This window comes from Eubalaena glacialis, chromosome 4 (assembly GCF_028564815.1).
Source record: "Eubalaena glacialis isolate mEubGla1 chromosome 4, mEubGla1.1.hap2.+ XY, whole genome shotgun sequence".
Taxonomy (NCBI): domain Eukaryota; kingdom Metazoa; phylum Chordata; class Mammalia; order Artiodactyla; family Balaenidae; genus Eubalaena; species Eubalaena glacialis.
Window position 1 is genome coordinate 175,912,003 of NC_083719.1, and position 24,389 is coordinate 175,936,391.

The window sequence follows — 24,389 nt, forward strand, 5'->3', positions numbered from 1 at the left end:
GAGAAGATACAAGAAAAGTTTAACAAGGAACTAAAAGAACTAAAGAGCAAACTAACAGTGATGAACAGCACAATAAATGAAATTTAAAATTCTCTAGAAGGAATCAATAGCAGAATAACTGAGACAGAAGAACGGATAAGTGACCTGGAAGATGAAATAGTGGAAATAACTACTGCAGAGCAGAATAAAGAAAAAAGAATGAAAAGAACTGTCGACAGTCTCAGAGACCTCTGGGACAACATTAAACGCACCAACATTCGAATTATAGTGGTCCCAGAAGGAGAAGAGAAAAATAAAGGGACTGAGAAAATATTTCAAGAGATTATAGTTGAAAACTTCCCTAACATGGGAAAGTAAATAGTTAATCAAGTCCAGAAAGCACAGAGAGTCCCATACAGGATAAATCCAAGGAGAAACATGCCAAGACACATATTAAACAAACTATCAAAAATTAAATACAAAGAACAAATATTAAAAGCAGCAAGGGAAATACAACAAATAACACATAAGGGAATCCCCATAAGGTTAACAGCTGATCTCTCAGCAGAAACTCTGCAAGCCAGAAGGGAGTGGCAGGACATATTTAAAGTGATGAAGGAGAAAAACCTACAACCAAGATTACTTTACCCAGAAAGGATGTCATTCAGATTTGATGGAGAAATTAAAAGCTTTATAGACAAGCAAAAGCTAAGAGAATTCAGCTTCACCAAACCAGCATTACAACAAATGCTAAAGGAACTTCTCTAGGCAGGAAACACAAGAGAAGGAAAAGACCTACAATAATAAACCCAAAACAATTAAGAAAATAGTAATAGGAACATACATATCGATAATTACCTTAAATGTAAATGGTTAAATGCTCCAACCAAAAGACATAGACTGGATGAATGGATACAAAAACAAGGCCCATATATATGCTGTCTACAAGAGACCCACTTCAGACCTAGGAACACATACAGACTGACAGTGAGGGGATGGAAAAAGATATTCCATGCAAATGGAAATCAAAAGAAAGCTGGAGTAGCAATTCTCATAACAGACAAGATAGACTTTAAAACAAAGACTATTACAAGAGACAAAGAAGGACACTACATAATGATCAAGGGGTCCATCCAAGAAGAAGATGTATCAATTGTAAATATTTATGCACCCAACGTAGGAGAACATCAATACATAAGGCAAATACTAACAGCCATAAAAGGGGAAATCGACAGTAACAAAATCATAGTACAGGACTTTGACACCCCACTTTCACCAATGGACAGATCATCCAAAATGAAAATAAATAAGGAAACACAAGCTTTAAATGATACATTAAACAAGATGGACTTAATTGATATTTATAGGACATTCCATCCAAAAAAAACAGAATACACATTCTTCTCAAGTGCTCATGGAACATTCTCCAGGATAGATCATATCTTGGGTCACAAATCAAGCCTTGGTAAATTTAAGAAAATTGAAGTCATATCAAGTATCTTTTCCGACCACAACGCTATGAGACTAGATATCAATTACAGGAAAAAACCTGTAAGAAATACAAACACATGGAGGCTAAACAGCACACTACTTAATAACCAAGAGATCACTGAAGAAATCAAAGAGGAAATCAAAAAATACCCAGAAACAAATGACAATGAAAACACAATGACCCAAAGCCTATGGGATGCAGCAAAATCACTTGTAAGAGGGAAGTTTAGAGCAATACAATCTTACTTTAAGAAACAAGAAACATCTCAAATAAACAATCTAACCTTACACCTAAAGCAATTAGAGAAAGAAGAAGAAAAAAACCCCAATGTTACCAGAAGGAAAGAAATCATAAAGATCAGATCAGAAATAAATGAAAAAGAAAAGAAGGAAACGATAGCAAAGATCAATAAAATGGTTCTTTGAGAAGATAAACAAAATTGATAAACCATTAGCAGACTTATCAAGAAAAAAAGGGTGAAGACTCAAATCAATAGAATTTGAAAGGAAAAAGGAGAAGTAACAACTGACACTGCAGAAATACAAAGGATTATGATAGATTAGTACAAACAACTATATGCCACTAAAATGAACAACATGGAAGAAATGGACAAATTCTTAGAAACACACAACCTTCCGAGACTGAACCAGGAAGGTAGAGAATATGAACAGACCAATCACAAGCACTGAAATTGAGACTGTGATTAAAAATCTTCCAACAAACAAAAGGCCAGGACCAGATGGCTTCTCAGGCGAATTCTTCCAAACATTTAGAGAAGAGCTAACACCTATCCTTCTCAAACTCTTGCAAAATGTAGCAGAGGCAGGAACACTCCCAAACTCATTCTACGAGGCCACCATCACTCTGATACCAAAACCAGGCAAAGATGTCACAAAGAAAGAAAACTACAGGCCAATATCACTGATGAACATAGATGCAAAAATCCTCCACAAAATATTAGCAAACAGAATCCAACAGCACATTAAAAAAGATCATACACTATGATGAAGTGGGGTTTATCCCAGGAATGCAAGGATTCTTCAATATACACAAATCAATAAACGTGATACACCATATTAACAAATTGAAGGAGAAAAACTATATGATCATCTCAATAGATGCAGAGAAAACTTTTGACAAAATTCAACACCCATTTATGATAAAAACCCTCCAGTAGGCATAGAGGGAACTTCCCTCAACATAATAAATGTCATATATGACAAACTCACAGCCAACATCGTCCTCAATGGTGAAAAACTGAAACCATTTCCACTAAGATCAGGAACAAGACAAGGTTGCCCACTCTCACCACTCTTATTCAACATAGTTTTGGAAGTGCTAGCCACAGCAGTCAGAGAAGAAAAAGAAATAAATGGAATCCAAATTGGAAAAGAAGAAGTAACGTTGTCACTGTTTTCAGATGACATGATACTATACATAAAGAACCCTAAAGATGCTACCAGAAACCTACTAGAGCTAATCAATGAATTTGGTAAAGTAGCAGGATAGAAAATTCATGCACAGAAATCTGTAGCATTCCCATACACTAATGATGAAAAAATCTGAAAGTGAAATTAAGAAAACACTCCCATTTACCATTGCAACAAAAAAAATAAAATACCTAGGAATAAACCTACGTAAGGAGACAAAAGACCTGTATGCAGAAAATTATAAGACACTGATGAAAGATTAAAGATTATACAAAAGGATGGGGAGATATACCATGTTCTTGGATTGGAAGAATCAACATTGTGAAAATGACTCTACTACCCAAAGCAATCTACAGATTCACTGCAATCCCTATCAAACTACCACTGCCATTTTTCACAGAACTAGAAAAAAAAATTTCACAATTTGTATGGAAACACAAAAGACCCCGAATAGCCAAAGCAGTCTTGAGGAAGAAAAACGGAGCAGGAGGAATCAGGCTCCCTGACTTCAGACTATACTACAAAGCTACAGTAATCAAGACAGTATGGTACTGGCACATAAACAAATATAGAGCAATGGAACAGGATAGAACGCGCAGAGATAAACCCACACACATATGGTCACCTTATCTTTGATAAAGGAGGCAAGCATATACAGTGGAGAAAAGACCACCTCTTCAATAAGTGGTGCTGGGAAAACTGGACAGCTACATGTAAAAGAATGAAATTAGAACACTCCCTAACACCATACACAAAAATAAACTCAAAATGGATTCAAGACCTAAATGTAAGGCCAGATACTATCAAACTCTTAGAGGAAAACATAGGCAGAACACTCTATGACATAGATCACAGGAAGATCCTTTTTGACCCGCCTCCTAGAGAAATGGAAATAAAAAAAAATAAACAAATGGGACCTAATGAAACTTAAAAGCTTTTGCCCAGCAAAGGAAACCATAAACAAGACCAAAAGACAACCCTTAGAATGGGAGAAAATATTTGCAAATGAAGCCACTGACAAAGGATTAATCTCCAAAATTTACAAGCAGCTCATGCAGCTCAATATCAAAAAAATGAACAACCCAATACAAAAATGGGCAGAAGACGTAAATAGACATTTGTCCAAAGAAAATATACAGATTGCCAACAAACACATGAAAGGATGCTCAACATCATGAATCATTAGAGAAATGCAAATCAAAACTACAATGAGATATCACCTCACACCTGTCAGAAGGGCCATCATTAAAAATCTACAAACAATAAATGCTGGAGAGGGTGTGGAGAAAAGGGAACACTCTTGCACTGTTGGTGGGAACGTAAATTGATACAGCCACTATGGAGAACAGTATGGAGGTTCCTTAAAAAACTAAAAACAGAACTACCATATGACCCAGCAATCCCACTACTGGGCATATACCCTGAGAAAACCATAATTCATAAAGAGTCATGTACCAAAATGTTCATTGCAGCTCTATTTACAATAGCCAGGACATGGAAACAACCTAAGTGTCCATCAACAGATGAATGGAGAAAGAAGATGTGGCACATATATAGAATGGAATATTACTCAGCCTTAAAAAGAAACGAAATTGAGTTATTTGTAGTGAGGTGGATGGACCTAGAGTCTGTCACACAGAGTGAAGTAATTCAGAAAGAGAAAAACAAATACCGTATGCTAACACATATATATGGAATCTTAAAAAAAAAAAAAAAGGTCATGAATACCCTAGGGGCAAGATGGGAATAAAGACACAGACCTACTTGAGAATGGACTTGAGCATACAGGGAGGGGGAAGGATAAGCTGGAACAAAGTGAGAGAGTGGCATGGACCTATATACACTACCAAACGTAGACTAGATAGCTAGTGGAAAGTAGTTGCATAGCATAGGGAGGTCAGCTCAGTGCTTTGTGACCACCTAGAGGGGTGGGATAGGGAAGGTGGGAGGGAGGAAGACGCAAGAGGGAAGAGATATGGGGACATATGTATGTGTATAACTGATTCACTTTGTTATAAAGCAGAAACTACACACCATTGTAAAGCAATTATACTCCAATAAAGATGTTAAAAAAATAAAAATAAAAATAAAACTATACTAAGATAAACATAAAAATCAGAAAGTAGTGAGTCACATACAGCAAACCCCGAGTCTACATTTGCTCCCAAAGTCCACCACCTCAATTTTGGGATGATTCGTTTTCTATTCCGGTATTCCACTGATGCAGCGTACTTTAAATTTATTGTGGAGACTTAATATGCTGCTCCTGAGGCTGCCCGGAGAAATTTCCCTTCCTCATGTCTTTTCTCACAGCTCCTGGTGTTCAGCTTTGGATTTGGCCCTGCCTCTTCATGTAGGTCGTCCTCTGGCATCTGTTCTTCGCCCAGACAGAGGGGGTTAAAAGAATGGCCGATTATGGCTCTGGCTCACTCAGGCCGGGGGAGGAAGTGGTACAGAATCCTGGGCGAGCCTGCGGTGGCAGAATCCGGTGTGACGTTGCAACAGCCTGAGTCACGGCGTGTGTTCTGGGGAAGTTGTCCCTGGATCACGGGACCCTGGCAGAGGAGGGCTGCACAGGCTCCCGGGAGGGGAGGATAGTGACCTGTGCTTGCACACAGGATACTTGGTGGCTGAAGCAGCAGCCTTAGTGTTTCATGCCTGTCTCTGGTGTCCGCCCTGATAGCCGTGGCTCGCGCTCGTGTCTGAAGCTCGTTTAGGCGGTGTTCTGAATCTCCTCTCCTCACGCACCAGGAAACAATGGTCTCTTGACTCTTAGACAGTTCCAGAGTTTTTCCCTGACTCCCTCCCCACTAGCTGTCACGCTCTAGCCCCCTCAGGGTGTGTTCACACAGCCAATCCCAGTCCTCTCCCTGGATCTGAACTCTAATGCCTGAGCCTCAGCTCCCAGCCCCCGCCCGCCCCGGCGGGTGAGCAGACAAGTCTCTCAGGCTGGTGAGTGCTGGTTGGCATCGATCTTCTGTATGGGAATCTCTCCGCTTTGCTCTCCACACTCCTGTTGCTGCACTCTCCTCCGTGGCTCTGAAGCTTCCCCCTCCCACCCCCTGTTTCCACCAGTGAAGGGGCTTCCTGGTAGGTGGAAACTTTTCCTCGTTCACACCTCCCTCCCAGGTGTGCAGCTCCCATCCTTATTCTTTTGTCTGTTTTTTCTTTTTTCTTTTGTCCTACCCAGGTACGTGGGGAGTTTCTTGCCTTTGGGGAGTCTGAGGTCTTCTGCCAGCCTTCAGTAGGTGTTCTGTAGGAGTTGTTCCACATGTAGATGTAGTTTTGATGTATTTGTGGGAGGAGGGTGATCTCCACGCCTTACTCCTCCGCCATCTTGAAGGTCCTCCTACGATGTTTTGGAGGTCTTCCACATTGTAGCAAGTGTCAGCACATAAAAAGATGCCAAAAAACAGAGGTTGTCATTAGACTTTCACTTCTGATACCAATGAATCTTAGTTTCTCTTAAAAAAAAAAAGATGCTCAACATAATTAATCATTGGGGAAATGCAAATTGAAAGCACAATGAGATACCACCTCACACACACCAGAATGCTGAAATCCTTTTCTTTTTCTTTTTTCTTTTAAAAAATTCTTATTAGAGTATTTGATTTACAAAGCTGTTAGTTTCAGGTGTACAGCAAAGTGAATCAGTTATACATATACCTATATCCACTCTTTTTCTTGTTTTAGATTCTTTTCCCATAAAGGCCATCACAGAGTATTGAGTAGAGTTCCCTAGGCTATACATCATGTTCTTCTTAGCAATCTATTTTATATATAGTAGTGTGTATATGTCAGTCCCAATATTGCAACTTATACCCCCACCCCCACCCCGCTTATCTCCTGGTAACCATAAGTTTGCTTTCTACATCCATGACTCTATTTCTGTTTTGTAAATAATTTAATTTGTAACCCCTTTATTTAGATTCCACATATAAGCAATATCATATGATATTTGTCTTTCTGTGTCTGACTTACTTCACTCAGTATGACAATCTCTAGGTCCACCCATGTTGCTGCAAATGGCATTATTTTATTCTTTTTTATGGCTGAGTAATATTGTATTATATATATATACCACATCTTTATCTGTTCTTCTGTTGATGAATAATATTTTTAAAAATAACATAAAATAGCAAGTGTTGGCAGGTATATGGAGAAATGGGAACAATTATACACTGCTGGTAGGAATGTAAAATGGTGCAGCCTCCATGGAAAAAAGTTTGGTGGTTCCTCAAAAGTCAAACATGGAATTACTATATGGGGGAGGAACTTCAAGATGGCGGAGGTGTAAGACATGGAAATACTTCCACCCCACAAACACATCAGAAATACATCTATATGTGGAACAACTCCTACAGAACAGCTACTGAACACGGGCAGAAGACGTCAGACCTCCCAAAAGGCAAGAAACTCCCCACATACCTGGGTAGGGCAAAAAAAAAAAAAAGAAAAAAACAGACAAAAGAGTAGGGACGGGACCTGCACCAGTGGGAGGGAGCTGTGAAGGAGGAAAGGTTTCCACACACTAGGAAGCCCCTTCGCGGGCAGAGACTGCGGGTGGCGGAGGGGGGAAGCTTCGGAGCCACGGAGGAGAGCGCAGCCACAGGGGTGCGGAGGGCAAAGCGGAGAGATTCCCGCACAGAGGATCGGTGCCGACCAGCACTCACCAGCCCGAGAGGCTTGTCTGCTCACCCGCCGGGGCGGGCGGGGGCTGGGAGCTGAGGCTCGGGCTTCGGTCGGTTCCCAGGGAGAGGACTGGGGTTGGCGGCGTGAACACAGCCTGAAGGGGCTAGTGCACCACAGCTAGCCGGGAGGGAGTCCGGGAAAAGGTCTGCAGCTGCCGAAGAGACAAGAGACTTTCTTGTCTCTTTGTTTCGGTGGTACGCGAGGAGAGGGGATTCAGAGCGCCGCCTAAACGAGCTCCGGAGACGGGCGCGAGCCGCGGTTATCAGCGCGGACCCCAGAGACGGGCATGAGACGCTAAGGCTGCTGCTGCCGCCACCAAGAAGCCTGTGTCCGAACACAGGTCACTACCCACACCGCCCCTCCCGGGAGCCTGTGCAGCCCGCCACTGCCAGGGTCCCGTGATCCAGGGACAACCTCCCCGGGAGAACGCATGGCGCGCCTCGGGCTGGTGCAACGTCACGCTGGCCTCTGCCGCCGCAGGCTCGCTCCGCATCCGCACCCCTCCCTCCCCCCGGCCTGAGTGAGCCAGAGCCCCCGAAGCAGCTGCTCCTTTAACCCCATTCTGTCTGAGCGAAGAACAGAAGCCCTCAGGCGACCTACATGCAGAGGCGGGTCCAAATCCAAAGCTGAACCCCGGGAGCTGTGCGAACAAAGAAGAGAAAGGGAAATCTCTCCCAGCAGCCTCAGAAGCAGCGGATTAAATCTCCACAATCAACTTGATGTACCATGAAACTGTGGAATACCTGAACAGACAACAATCATCCCAAATTGAGGAGGTGGACTTTGGGAGCAATGATATATATATATTTTTTCCTTTTTCTCTTTTTGTGAGTGTGTATGTGTATGCTTCTGTGTGTGATTTTGTCTGTATAGCTTTGCTTTTACCATTTGTCCTAGGGTTCTGTCTTTCCTTTTATTTTTGGTTTTTGTGTTTGTTGTTAGTATAGTTTTTAGCGCTTGCTATCATTGGTGGATTTGTTTCTTGGTTTGGTTGCTCTCTTCTTTCTTTCTTTCTTTCTTTCTTTCTTTCTTTTATTACTTTTTAAATTTAAAAAATTAATATTTTTTATTTTAATAACTTTATTCTATTTTATTTTATTTTATTTTTTCTTTCTTTTGTTCTCCCTTTTATTCTGAGCCGTGTGGATGAAAGGCTCTTGGTGCTCCAGCCAGGCATCAGGGCTGTGCCTCTGAGGTGGGAGAGCCAAGTTCAGGACACTGGTCCACCAGAGACCTTGCAGCTCCACGTAATATCAAACGGAGAAAATCTCCCAGAGATCTCCATCTCAACGCCAAGACCCAGCTTCACTCAATGACCAGCAAGCTACAGTGCTGGACACCCTATGCCAGACAACTAGCAAGACAGGAGCACAACCCCACCCATTAGCAGAGAGGCTGCCTAAAATCATAATAAGGCCACAGACACCCCAAAACACACCACGAGACGCAGACCTGCCCACCAGAAAGGCAAGATCCAGCCTCATCCACCAGAACACAGGCACTAGTCCCCTCCACCAGGAAGCCTACACAACCCACTGAACCAACCTTAGCCACTGGGGACAGACACCAAAAACAACGGGAGCTACGAACCTGCAGCCTGTGAAAAGGAGACCCCAAATTCGTAAGTTAAGCAAAATGAGGAGACAGAGAAACACACAGTAGATGAAGGAGCAAGGTAAAAACCCACCAGACCAAAAAAATGAAGAGGAACTGGCAGTCTACCTGAAAAAGAATTCAGAATAATGATAGTAAAGATGATTCAAAATCTTGGAAATAGAATGGAGAAAATACAAGAAACATTTAACAAGGACCTAGAAGAACCAAAGAGCAAACAAACGATGAACAACACAATAAATGAAATTAAAAATTCTCCAGAAGGAAACAATAGCAGAATAACTGAGGCAGAAGAACGGGTAAGTGACCTGGAAGATAAAATAGTGGAAATAACTACTGCAGAGCAGAATAAAGAAGACATTCCACAAAGGACCCTCTTCCTGGATCCTCAGTCCTATATTCCCAAACACCAGAGTGGGAGTCAGACAGACATAAAGGTCCATGGGAATCTATTTATTCACATGTTATGTGACCTCCACCAACGTTTCCCATCTGCATAATGAAGACACCCATAGGTAGCCTCTGACCTCTCTTTGTGCCATCTTGAGATAGCACTCTGCCTTTCAACACACTCCTCCAAAAGATACAACTTTAACATAGTAATGAGAAATTTATATTTCACTGAAAGTTATGTGTGGGGGAAAAGGGCAAAAGATTTCTGTAAGACGTGAGATAACAACACCCTTTAACACGTCTACGTGCTTACCTAAGCATTGATCCCTCTTCCCTTTCTCCTTCCCTTCTCCCTCCCTCCCTCTCTCTCTCTCTCCTCTAAATCACTCTCTTTGTTTCTCTCTTACTTTCCTTCCCTCCCTCATTTTTCCTTCTATTTCTTCTTTCTCATATCTCATGCGCAAATAGCCCTGTAATTAGTAAACCATTTCCTTGGAGACAAATAGTTTATTCTTTTTTTACACTTGTTATAACTAAAAAGATAATTATAAACACTGGGCACAGTGCTTGATATAGAAAATTTTCAATGCTTGCTGGTTTTTATTATTATTTTATGTTATTCTTTTTTTATCTTATATTGGTGGGAAGAGAGGAAAATAAAGTGTTTTCTTGCTTGCCCATTCAGAAAGAACTATGGGCATCAGGACCAATGCTCATTCACGGGATGCACCCAACATGCCCATAGATATAATACATTTTAAGGCATAGATGATGGGATGGAGTTCATCACACTGGGTCATAAATGAGAGATCGTGGTGGCAAGAGGGTGGCAAATTGAGGAAAAACAAATAGCTAGTATAGAGTGTAGATATTTTAATACAACTGAATCCCTACCACAGTTCTATGGGGACATATATTATTATCCCAGCCCCTTTATTGTATTTCTTTTCCACAAAACTGGCCATCAGCAGCTTAGGGGAAAGAATTTTCTGCGGAAGCTTCTCTTTATGGCGCTTTTCAGCTCCTTATTCCTGAGGCTGAAAATGATCGGGCTAAGAAAGGGGGTAAAGACTGTATAAGTGGTGGCCATCAGTGTGTTACTGTCCACAGAATGGGGTCCCTTGGGCTTGAGGTAGATAATGGAGGCAAAACCGTAGTGCACGACCCCCATGGTGAGGTGGGATACACAGGTGGAGAAGGTCTTGTGTCGGCCCTCAGCGGAGGGGATCCTCAAGATGGCAGCCATGATGAAGACATAGGAGAGGACGATGAGGAATAAGCACCCCAGCAGGGCTGTGACACAAACCATGATCACACCCATGGTGACAGGGGCTGTCTCCTTCCCACATGCCAATTTTAAGAGGGCAAGCACGTGACAGGCAAAATGGTGAATCTCATTAGACCTACAGAATGTGAGATGAAAAACTATCAATGTCACCATCATGCCCATGACTGAGCCACCAGCCCAGCACCAGGACACAAGACGGGCACAGTCATGGGGGCTCATGAGCACGTTGTAGCGCAGGGGGTGGCAGATGGCCACATAGCGGTCATAGCCCATGATCATGAGCAGGAAGGAGTGGGTGAAGCCAAACGTGAAGGAGAAGAATATCTGGCTGGCACAAGCCACAAAGGTAATGGAGTGGTGGTTGGAGAGCATGTCGATCAGCATTCGAGGGGTGATGGCAACAGTGAACAGAATCTCGGAGATGGAGAGGGCACACAGGAAGAGGTACATGGGTGTGTGGAGGCCGTGCTCCCTCCAGATGGTGACCATGATGAGCAGGTTCCCCAGCAGCGTAAACAGGTACATCAGCAGGTACAGTAGGAAGAAGATGGGCAGGAGCCGCTGAGGGAAGTTGGAGAAGCCGATGAGGATGAATTCAGACACCGTGCTATAGTTCTGACCAGACAAGGATGCTGCATCTGGTGAGATCAGAAACAGAATGAGGGCACAGTGGTTAAAACAGAGGCTCTAACATAGATTAAATGACAATTGAAGAACTTTATACTATATAACCATTTTCTTAACTTGTCTGGGTCTCAAAATCTTCATCAGTAAGATGGAGTAAATTGTAATAGTTATCATTCAGTGGTGTGATAAAAATAAAATGAGATCAGTATATTAAATGCTTAAGACACAGTTTGGCTCCTGGGTTTTTATTAACAGTGACTGCAAAATGAAAATTTCCATTTTTGGAGGCATTGAAGACAGACATAGATGATCAGGGTCATAGTCTCTTGAATAATGTGCTTGTTCTAGAAAATATTTATTTGGTTCTTGGGGTTCTAAAAGTTTTTTCCTCTGAGAGTCTTTGTCTTTTAATTGATGATTTAACACATTTGTATTTATTTATTTATTTATTAACATCTTTATTGGAGTATAATTGCTTTACAATGGTGTGTTAGTTTCTGCTTTATAACAAAGTGAATCAGTTATACATATACATGTCCCCATATCTCTTACCTCTTGCATCTCCCTCCCACCCACCCTCCCTATCCCACCCCTCTAGGTGGTCACAAAGCACAGAGCTGATCTCCCTGTGCTATGTGGTTGCTTCCCACTAGCTATCTATTTTAAATTGGTAGTGTATTTATTTTTATACTGTTTTAATAGTACTCTTTTTTCCATATTGTTTCATATTTATATTTACTATTCTAAATGAGCTGAACAGAAAATTTGAAAATAAAAGGATAGAATATATACAAGGAAAATATGTACCAAGTGACAGCTGAGGCAGTAATTTTGAAAACAGACAAAATGAAATTTAAGGAAACAATATTTATAATATCTGCATTAATAATTGCCACTCAAAGAATCAGGCTTCCCTGGAGAAATATTCTGGTAAAGGAAGCAAGCTTAGGACATCTTGTGCCAGTGTGAAATGAAACTTTCGGTGAGTAAAGGCTTAATGTTAAATAGATGCCAGAACCAGATTGCAAGTATGCCCATTGGCCAAAGATGATTGCCAAAATGAAGGATCATTGTACAAAGAATGGAGGAACAAGCTAAATGACACCATGAGGAAGCAATCAGACAAATCCAAAGGTGGAACATGATACAGAACAATTGGTCTCATGCCATAGATACCACAGTCACTAAAGGATATGGAGAAATTCAAGGGACATAAAAACCAGATGCAATATAGGGTACTAGCTTGGATATTGATTTAGACAAACCAGTGTAAATTAGTTTTAAGGCAACAGAGAAAACTTTCATTATGGTATGAATGAATAATTAGGTATGGATAATATGAGATTATTATTTAGTTATTAATTTTATAGTTATTAATTTTAAATGTGACTTGTTATTTTGGCTGTGAAGAAAAACATTCTTAGTTTAAATGCATACTGAAATTAAAAATTACACACACACACACACACACAAACTCCAAGAGAAAAAGAAGACTATTTTATTAAGTATATGAGAACATTGTAATGATTTGCATAAAGATTGTTAATCTATGTAATGGTATACCTTGGAATAGTAAGAAATAAATAATCAACACAACTTCAGTGAAGTAGATATAAATAGAAAAGGCTAAATCAACAATAGATAGATACATGAAACTTGTAGTTAGACATTTTCATAGCGTTTAGAAAGGCAATTTTTGCAATTAATAATATTTAGAAATTAGATGTTGGATATATTTAGACTCTTCAACAAAGAGGGGTTAAACATGTTTTAAACATTCAAGGGACTTTTACAGAAATTGACCTTGTATTTAGGACATAAAAAATTTCTCCATGAATTCCAAGTATAAATATGTAGATTATAGCACACTAAAAGTAGAAATTGATTGAGCAGTAGCTTTTCAAATCCCCTGTGTTTGGAAGCTAAGTGTAGTATTAAATAATCTTTTGTTACAATAGTAAAACATAAAGTAAATTTTAATACTCTTATAGTTAAATAATTCGAGCATCTAATGTCACATTTTAAGCTAACAGTACTCTGAAAGAAATACATAGCCTCAAATATATTTATGAAGAAACTTTTTCAAGAAGAAAGTCAGGCTTAATAAAATCAAAATCAAGTTGTAAAATATTAATAAGATAGAAACAAGAAGATACCAATAAGAAAATACAAAAATTAAAATTGAGAAATAACTAGAGAAATAAAGGATATTTTTAAATTAATAAAAATAGTAAGAAAAATTCAAGTTAGGAATTTTGAAGCAGTAGACTAAGGAAATAAGTTCTTAGAAAACTATAAAGTTCCAAATCTGGAGAAAGAAAAAATAGGGACCCTGGAGACTCAAGTAAATTTTAAAGAAATCGAAAAGGTTAGTGAAATGCTGTCCCTCCCCAATATCCTTGGCCCCAGTGTGTTTACAGGTGATTTCTCTTAAACTTTCAAGGAACATTTGAGGAGTATCTTATACCCATTCTTAAAAACCAGAAAAAACTTATGAAATATGCTCACCCCATTTCGTTAAGTTAATGCAATCTTGATTCTAAACCAGGTAGACTGTTAATAAGAAAAGACAATTATGGGCCCATTTCACCTATCCATGCAGATTTTTTAATTCATAAGAAAACATAACCTAGTCAAATCCAGTGGTTTTTCAAAACCAGTATATTACGAGAAAGAGGTTTTTGCTTCTCCCATGAATGACAGGGATGATTCAGCATCAGAAAACCTATCAAGTGACTCATCAGGTGAATAAGCTAAAGCAGAAGATCATATAATTATTTCTATCAAGGCAGGAGTATATTTCCTAAAATTCAAGTCCTTTTTATGATTTTAAAAATTGACATGTAATTGACACATAATATTTTTTAGTTTTATATCTACAACATAATGATATGATATATGTACATCCATTTATTATTTTAAAAAGCCTCTTTGCAACATGTTGTGAAAGGGGATTTTCTTAGTCAGGTGAAGAATATATACCACAGGTACTGGCACAAAACAGACACATAGATCAATGGAACATAATAGAGAGCCCAGAACTAAACCCACATGCCTATATTCAATTAATCTATGACAAAAAAGGCAAGAATATACAATGGAGAAAAGACAGTTTCTTCAATAAGTTGTGCTGGAAGAACTGGAAAACTCGATGTAAAACAATGAAATTAGAACATTTCCTCACAACATATCCAAAAATAAACTCAAAATGGATTAAAGACCTAAATGTAAGACTGGAAACAACAAAACTCCTGGAAGAAAACATAAGCAGAACACTCTCTGACATAAATCATAGCAATATTTTTTGGATCTGTCTCCTAAGGCAAAAAAATAAATAAAAGCAATAATAAGCAAATGGGACCTAATTAAACTTAAAAGCTTTTGCACAGAAAAGGAAACAATTGACAAAACAAGAAGACAACCTACGGAATGGGAGGAAGTTTGCAAATATTATGACTGACAAGGGGTTAATATCCAAAACATATAAACAGCTCATAAATCTCAATAACAAAAAACAACCTAATCAAAAAATAGGCAGAAGACCTGCATCACCATTTTTCCAAAGAAAACGTATGATGCCTAACAGGAACGTGAAAAGTTGCTCAACATTGCTAATTATTAGAGAAATGCAAGTTATAATAACACAAGCTATCACCTCACACCTGTCAAAATGGCTACCATCAAAGTCTACATATAACAAATGTTGGAGATGATATGTAGAAAAGGGAAAACTTGTACCATATTGTTTGGAATGTAAATTGGTGCAGCCACTATGAAAAACAGTATGGAGGTTCCTAAAAAAACTAAAAATAGAACTACCATATCATCCAGCAATTCCGCTCCTGACTATGTATCTGGAAGAAATGAAAACACTAATTTGAAAGTATACATGAACCTCAGTGTTCACAACAGCACTATTTATAATAGCCAAGATTTGGAAGCAGCCCAAGTGCTCATCAGCAGACAGACAAATGGCTTAAGAAGATTAATAATATTATTAATATATAAATAACATATATATATAATGGAATATTATTCAGCCATAAAAAAGAATGGAATTTTGCTATTTGCAGCAACCTGGATGGACCTAGAGAATACTATGCTTAGTGAAATAAGAGAAATACAAATACTGCATGATATCATTTATATGTGGAATCTAAAAAATAATACAAACGAATTTATATGCAAAACAGAAACAGACTCACAGATATAGAAAAAAACCCTAGTGGTTACCAAAGGGGAGAAGGAAGAGGCAAGGGGAAAATTAAGGGTATGGGATTAAGTGATGCAAACTACTATATATAAATAGATAAGCAACAAAGATATATTGTATAGCACAGGGCATAGCCATTGTCTTGTAATAACTTTCAATGGAGTATAATCTGCAAAAATGCTGAATCACTATGCTGTACACCAGAATATATAGATATATGCTACAAAACCAGCAAATAATTTGCCGATAGGGAACTTTTAGATGCATTATTTTAGAAACAAGAACCCAAGGTTACTTACTGTCTCCGCTGTTCTTTAACATGGAACTGAAAGCCATGAGCAGTGCTCTAAGGAAAGGAAAAGAGAGAAACTATATAAGTTAGGAAGGGAAGAAACATGATCGTGTACATAAAGAAGGTGAAAGAATCAAGATATAATATATTAGAACAAAACGAAGCACAATGCTGCAGAAGGCAAGATCAACTTCCGAAAAACATACATAATATTTCTCATAGTATTGCACCAGTAATTATCACTCAAGACATAAAATTTAAGTTAAGTAGGATAAGACTCTCAAAGGTGACATAGACTATAAAGAAAAAGCCCTTGACCCATTTTAAGTAGTCATTCCCTATTTCCCTCTCTTCAAACCCCTGGCAACCACTAATGTATAATATTTTTTCTTTCTATGGATTTGCCACTGCTGGACGTTTCGTATAAATGGAACCATACAATATGTGGCCTTCCGTGTCTGACTTCTTTCACTTAGTTGCATCCATGATGTAGCATGTATCAGTAATCCATTCACTTTTATGACTGAATTCCCTGATCCTGTTTTCTTCATACTGTTTGAATACAAACTTACAAATACATTGAGAGTGAAGCTCTGTTTTAATGGCACATCTATTAGGCCAATTCATTTAAAGAAGGTGAAAATGGAGATATTGTTGTGAAATGATAATTGTTGAGAAGCCTGAGCCAATTTGCTAATGAAAAGTTTGGGAAATGTTGCAAAAAATTATCTGCTTTATATTAAAAGCCTTTTAAACAAGGAAAAAAAGAAAAAGAAAAAGCCCTTGCACATTTTGTTCTCAGGATCCCCTTACAATAAAAAATTATTGAGTGCCCCAAATGGCTTTTGTTTGGGTGAGTTACAACTATCAATCTTGACCATTTTAGAAATTGAACCTGAGAATCTTTTAAAATATTTAGTAGAAGAACATTTAAAAGAACAGTAATAAACCTATTACATTCAGGCCAATATCATTGATGAATATAGATGCAAAATCCTCAACAAAATACTAACAAACAGAATCCAACAGCACATTAAAAGGATCATACACTATGATCAAGTGGGGTTTATCCCAGGAATACAAGGATTCTTCAATATATGCATATCAATCAACGTGATATACCATATTAACAAATTGAAGAAGAAAAACCATATGATCATCTCAATAGATGCAGAGAAAGCTTTCAACAAAATTCAACACCCACTTATGATAAAAACCCTACATTTTAATATAGTAACACTTTTAGGAAAATAACAACATTTTCAAAAACTAAGTAGTGAGAATAGTAGCCTTGTTTTACATTTTCACAAATACGTTCAACATCTGGCCTGATGGGAGACAACTTGATGCTGGTGTCCGATTCTTCATTTAGTCTGTGGCAATACATTGTTTTACTTGAAGCACATGACAAAAATGCATCGTCACATGGGAAAGTAAAGACCTGATGGACCCCCAGAAATGGTCTCTGGAACCCCCATGCGGTCTCATATCACACTTTGAAAACCTCTGATATAAAATATCTAGGATTTAACAAAAGATATGCAATACCTCCAAAGACAAATATTTTAGCCAATAAGAAAAACATAGAAGATGATTTGAATACATGGAAAAGAGTCTATACCCTTGGATGAAACGATCTAATACGGTAATGATACCACTTCTTCCCTAAATTTCACCATCAGTACAATTGCATTTACAACTCCAGTGAATGGACTATAAATTTAATAACTATCTTAAATTTCCACTAAAGACAAACTCAGTGCAAAACTATACTAATCTTATAAATTGGAGTAAACAGGAGAAATACATCCTCCCAGGTATTGTGACACATTATAGAGTCATAGCCATTTTGAAAATGTAAACCAAGAACAGACATAAACACTGGTAAATTGATTGGATATCTCAGAAAATATCCCATTATTATTCAAAATCTAATATATGATAAAGGTGGCAGCACAAATAAAGGAAAAGATGCCTTGTTTCACTAGTTTGTGGTGGGAAAACTGCTCCTTTTATGAAGGAAAGTAAATCTGAATTTCTGCCCAAGACCACACGCAAAGGTGGAATCCAGATGGATTCAAGACATAAATATGAAATATAAACCATAAATTTAATAGGAGAAAGTGTATGAGAATTACTTTGTTGATCTAGCAGTGGAGAAAACCTCCTGAACAAAACTACTAGGGACTTCCCTGGTGGTGCAGTGGTTGAGAATCTGCCTGCTGGTGTAGGAGACGGGAGTTCGAGCCCTGGTCCAGGAAGATCCCGCATGCTGCAGAGCAACTAAGCCCGTGCGCCACAGCTACTGAGCCTGCGCTCTAGAGCCCAAGAGCCACAACTACTGAGCCCGCGTGCTGCAACCACTGAAGCCCACACACCTAGAGCCCGTGCTCCGCAACAAGAGAAGCCACCACAATGAGAAGCCCGCACGCTGCAGTGTAGCCCCCGCTCACTGCAACTAGAGAAAGCCTGCACGCAGCAACGAAGACCCAATACAGCCAAAAATAAATTAATTAATTAAATAAAAAACAACTTCTAAAGCACAAGCCTTAAGGTGACTTTAATAAGACATGAAAACATCAATATTTTGAATTTCTGTTCCACAAAGGATATCCTGAATAAAGTTAACAGGCAGATAGAAAATTTGTACAAGATCATTTACATTGTCTAAAACCGACAAGGGAACACTATCAAGAAGAATAAACAAGAAGTAGGAACCTCAGTATAGATATGAGCAAAGGATATGAGCAGAGAAATCACAGAAGAAGTTATTCAGGCAAGTGAAAAGATGCTAAAAAAAAAAGGACTGGGTGGGATGAATGAAAGCAATGAAATTTCACTGTATACATATTCAATTCCCCAAATTAGAAAATGCCATGGTGATCGGGCAATGGGGAGAAAGGAATCCCCCGACACTGCTGGTGAGGATGTAGAATGGTGAAAATTCAGAATATACATGCTCTGTATACCAGCAAATTCATACCATATCATTATAAATTTGTTAAAATCCATAGAAATTACAACACAAAGAGTGAATTCTAAGGTAAACTCCGGACTTCCGTTAATAATAATCGATCCGTAATGGTTCATCAGCTGTAACAAATGTACCACACTATTACGTGTTTGTACAATATTTAACAGCATCCCAAGCATCAAGCCACCAGATGTCTGTAGCATCCCTCCCTCCCAAGATCATGACAACCAAAACTGTCTGTGGACATGTCCAAATGTCCACTGTAGTGCAGAATCACCCCAGGCTAAAAACTGCTGACTTAGGACTGAGATCCTTTCTTCTGGACCTTCTTCCCAGCCCTGACTGCATCCCCAGGCTTGGCAGTGCTATCCACAACTGTCTGATTCTGCCTTCTTAACCTCTCCCTCTGTTTCCCCTCAGCCTGGCCTGCCTCTTCCATGAAGCGGCAAGCAGGGAAGGGCAGAAGAAGCTCTCCTGCTCGATGCTGTCAGTGGTACCCACAGGCAGGTGTGGGGTCAGACATAGGGACTCCTGGAACCGATCCTGTATGCTTTATCCCTGCTGCAGGTTTCCAGCAGGCTGCTCCCCAGGGCCTCCCTAGGAAACCAAACTAGAAGATTTGTCCTCAGGGTCTGGAGACGCTGGGAGGGACCTCAAGGGGCCTTTGGGAACTTGTAGCCTCTACTCCTTCCTCCAACTATCTAGAACAAAGATCACTAGTGTTTCCTCTTCTCAGAGAGACATTAGTCTCTGCTGAGGGCTGAGGAGCTCCCAATCTCAGGGGAAGACAAGGCTTGATACAGATGTCCTGAATCCACTGGGGTCAAGGTAGGGTCAGAGGGAAGGCAGAAGCTGGAGAAGCCTAGAATGAGATTCCAGGGCTGTGTCTTCCGGTGAGGACAGCTGGATGGCTTTTCAGAATGGGTCATTTGGAGCTGGGTCTTGGAGAGTGGTTTCTCTTGTGCAATATAAGTCTTCTGGCCAAACTGGCCAGAAGTCACCTCTCTTCCCAAATTCTACCCTATTCCCATTGCCCTGGTGGTCCAAGCCAGGCAGTCTGATATTTGCATATGCCTCCCTGTGATGTCATAAAACATAAATATTTAGTCTTTTTGTGTTGGCCTTGGTTCCTGACCCTCTGATAAGAGTGTCTTTTGTATACTAATGAGAGGATTGGTGGCTGTGGGTTTATCCTTATAAAACATCTTCTGCCTCCAACTCAAATATTTGGCCTCACCTTTGAGTTAACAACTGATATCCCACATAGGGCCCCCTTTCTGGATCCTCAGTGATCTATATTCCCAAACACCAGCATGGGAGTCAGATAGACCTAAAGTTCCCTGTGACTCCTTTCAGCCACATTTGTGTGACCTCCACCTACATTTTCCATGTGCATACTGAAGGTACCCATCTTGGCCTCTGACCTCTGTGCCATCTTGAGACAGCGCTCTGGTTTGCAACCCACCCCTCGAATAGATGCAACTTTAACACAGTAATGAAAATTGATGTTTTACTGAAAATTATGTGTGGGAAAAATGGAAAGAGATTTCCATAAGATGTGAGATAACACCCTTTAACATGTCTGTGTTCTTACCTAAGCACTGATCCTTCTCCCCTTTCTCTCTCCTCCCATTCTCTCTCCGTCTCTCTCTCTCCCTTCCTCCTTTCTTACCTCCATCATCTTCCCTTTCTTCCCCTTCCTCATATGCATATCGCCCTATTAGCAACCTCCTTTTGCTTCCTCCCATCTTGCCTGGATTTTGCCCCATATAGTTTTTAATCAATTGAATGATCAGATCTAAAGGACTCCAATCTTATTTGCCTGCTCTCTCTCTCTCACTCTCACTTTGGCTCTCTCTCTACTTTGAATTCTAACAACCTTTACTCAGTTCAGCTTGACAGAAAAACATCCATTACTGTCTATAACTCCAAAATCAAGCGAGAAGCTATAAATAGTAAACCATTTTCTCTGTGGAAAGTATTTTCCTTTGTACATTTGTAATAATTAAAATATAATAATAAAAAACACTAGGTACAGTACTTTATACATAAGAAGACTCAATTCTGGTGGCATTTATTACTATCTTTAGGTTATTTTGTTTATTCTTATTTTGGGGGATGGGGGAGTAACGTCTTCTCTTGTTAGTCCATTCAAGAAGAACCACGTGCATCAGGGTCCTGACACATCCACGTGGTGGTCCCCACCTGCCTATAGATAGATAACACATTCTTAGGCATAGATAATTGGATGGAGTTCATCTCACTTGGTATAAATAAGAGGTTATGGTGATTGATAGAGCCTAGGCAAGAGGGGGAAATATTGGAGAGAAACAAATAGCTAGTATGCATCAAACTCCTATGGAGTGTGGGTGTTTTACAGACCTGAATCATTACAACGGTTCTGTAGAGACAGACATTATTTAAACCCAAACCATCTGTCACACTTCCATACCACCAAACTGGCCATCAGGAGCTTAGGGGACAGAATGTTCTGTGGAAGCTTTTCTTTATGGTGCTCTTCAGCTCCTTATTCCTGAGGCTGAAGATGATCGGGCTAAGAAAGGGGGTGAAGACTGTGTAGGTGGTGGCCATCGTGTTACTGTCCATAGAATGGGGGCCCTTGGGCTTGAGGTAGATGATGGAGGTAAAACCGTGGTGCACGACCACTATGATGAGGTGGGATACACAGGTGGAGAAGGTCTTGTGCCAGCCCTCAGCAGAGGAGATCCTCAAGATGGCAGCCACGATGAAGAGATAGGAGAGGACGATGAGGAATAAGCATCCCAGCAGGGCTGTGACACAAACAAGGATCACACCCATGGTGACAGAAGCTGTTTCCTTCCCACAGGCCAATTTCAAGAAAGAAAGCACGTGGCAGAGAAAATGGTGAATCATATTAGACCCACAGAAGGTGAGGTGAAAAACAATCAATGTCACCATCATGCCCATGACTGAGCCACCAGCCCAGCACCAGGACACAAGACGGGCACAGTCACGTGTGCTCATGAGCACATTGTAGCACGCGGGGTGGCAGATGGTCACATAGCAGTCATAGCCCATGATCATGAGCAGAAAGGAATGGGTGAAGCCAAACGTGGGGAAGAACATCTGACTGGCACAGGCCACAAAGGTGATGGAGTGGTGGGTGGAGAGCATGTAAACCAGCATTCGAGGGGTGACCGCAACAGTGAACAGTATCTCAGAGATGGAGAGGGCACACAGGAAGAGGTACATGGGTGTGTGGAGGCTGTGCTCCCTCCAGATGGTGACCATGATGAGCAGGTTCCCCAGCAGCGTAAACAGGTACATCAGCAGGTACAGTAGGAAGAAGATGGGCAGGAGCTGCTGAGGGAAGTTGGAGAAGCCGATGAGGATGAATTCAGACACCGTGCTATAGTTCTGACCAGACAAGGATGCTGAATCTGGTGAGATCAGAAACAGAATGAAGGCACAGTGGTTAAAACATAGGCTCTAACATAAGATTAAATGGCAATTGAAGACCTCTATACTGTATAACTACTTTCTTAACTTGTCTGGGTCTCAAAATCTTCATCAGTAAGATGGAGTAAATCGTAATAGTCCTTACCATTCAGCATTGTGATAAACATAAAGTAAGATCAGTATATTAAGTGCTTAAGACATAGTTTGGTTCCTGGGTTTTTATTAATGGTGATGAAAAGAAATAAAAGATCCAGGTTTGTAATTTTTAAGACAGGCACAGATGATCAGGGTCATATAGTGTGCCAGTTCTAGAAAACATATTTTTGGATATTGAGGTTCTAACATTTTTTTCTGAGTGTCATTGTCCTTTTATTGAGTGACCCATTCATATTTATTTTAATACTGTTTTATTGGTACTCATTTCTGCCATCTTATTTTGTATTAATGTATTTACTCCTCTAAAGGAAATAAACAGAAGGTTTGAAAATAAAAGGATGGGCAAGTGTATCCCAGGCAAATATGCACCAAAGGAAAGCTTAGGCAGTACTCTTGAAAGCAGAAAAAAAATGGAATTTAAGGAAACAATGATTATAATATCTGTCACCATATGCCAATAAAAGGAACCAAGTTACCTAGAGAAATGGTCTGTGCGTGGATACAAGCCTAGGACGTCTCTGTAACAGTGAAATGGAACTTTCACTGAGCAATGTGTTAATGTCAAAGGATGCCAAAACAGTATGGATGGTCCTCAAAAAACTAAAAATAGAACTACCATATGATCTAGCAATTCCACTCCTGGGTATATAACTGGAGAAAATGAACACACTAATGTGAAAAGTACATGCACCCCAATGATCATAGCAGCACTATTTACAACAGCCAAGATATGGAAGCAACCCAAGTGCTCATCAGCCGAAGAGTGGATAAAGATGTGGTATATATTTACAATGAATTATCATTCAGCCAGTAAAATAATGAAATCTGCCATTTGCAGAAACATGAAGACACCTAGAGAATATTATTCTTAATGAAATAGATCAGATGGAGAAAGACAAATACTGTATGATATCACTTATATGTGAAATCTAAAAAACAATACAAATGAGTATATATGCAAAACAGAAATAGACGCACAGAAATAGAAAACAAACTAGTGGTTACCAAAGGGGAGAGAGAAGGGGGGAGGGAGGAAATTAGGGGACTGGGATTAACAGATACAAGCTACTCATGTAAAATAGATAAGTAACAAAGATATATTGTAGAGTATAGGAAATTATAGCCATTATCTTATAATAACTTTGAATGGAGTATAATCTGTAAAAATACTGAATTACTGCGCTTACAGCTGAAACTAATATAATGTAAATTAACAAAACCTCAATACAAAATAATATAAAAAATTACAAACACATGCACACACCAGGGGACAAAGAAGAATATTTTATGAAGGATAGAAGGACGTTTTAGAGACCTGCATAAATATAATTAACCTATATAACAATATACACTAGAATATTAGTAATAAATGGCACAACTTTACTGAAATAGACATAAAATACAAATAGCTAAATCAATATTGGGTAGATAGATAAAAAATTGAAGTTGGAAATTTTAAGAGTTCAGAAATGCAATTTGGGAATTATAATGCAATTAATACAGACAGACATTAGCCCCTGAATATATTTATGTTCCTTGCCAAACAGAGATTAAACAATGTTTTCAAAAACATAGATGACTTTAACAAAATTTGACCTTGTTTTTAGACCTAGAGAAACCTCCACCACTTCAAAGTATATATATATATATATATATTATAATGTGTTAAAATTTGAAATTGATAGGGGAGAAATAGCTTTCCAAATTCCATAAGTTAGGAAGTTCAATAGAGTTTTTTAAAAAAACATCTTTATTAGAGTATAATTGCTTTACAATGGTGTGTCAGTTTCTGCTTTAT

The 24,389-nt window shown here is 39.4% G+C and overlaps 2 protein-coding genes across 2 annotated transcripts; both read right to left on the bottom strand.

Moving 5' to 3' along the window:
* Window positions 1-10,564: 10,564 nt before the first annotated feature.
* Window positions 10,565-11,509, bottom strand: LOC133090325 (olfactory receptor 10H4-like). Its single transcript, XM_061188698.1, has one exon. It carries the CDS (start codon window positions 11,411-11,413, stop codon window positions 10,565-10,567), a length of 849 nt encoding a protein of 282 aa, XP_061044681.1. The 5' UTR covers window positions 11,414-11,509.
* Window positions 11,510-21,460: 9,951 nt separating this feature from the next.
* LOC133090326 (olfactory receptor 10H3-like) lies at window positions 21,461-22,399 on the bottom strand. Its single transcript, XM_061188699.1, has one exon. It carries the CDS (start codon window positions 22,301-22,303, stop codon window positions 21,461-21,463), a length of 843 nt encoding a protein of 280 aa, XP_061044682.1. The 5' UTR covers window positions 22,304-22,399.
* Between the last annotated feature and the right edge of the window lie 1,990 nt (window positions 22,400-24,389).

Bases quoted from the DNA above. Each gene is read 5' to 3' on its own strand.
- LOC133090325 (XM_061188698.1), bottom strand. From the start codon at position 11,413: ATGTACCTGTTTACGCTGCTGGGGAACCTGCTCATCATGGTCACCATC.
- LOC133090326 (XM_061188699.1), bottom strand. From the start codon at position 22,303: ATGTACCTGTTTACGCTGCTGGGGAACCTGCTCATCATGGTCACCATC.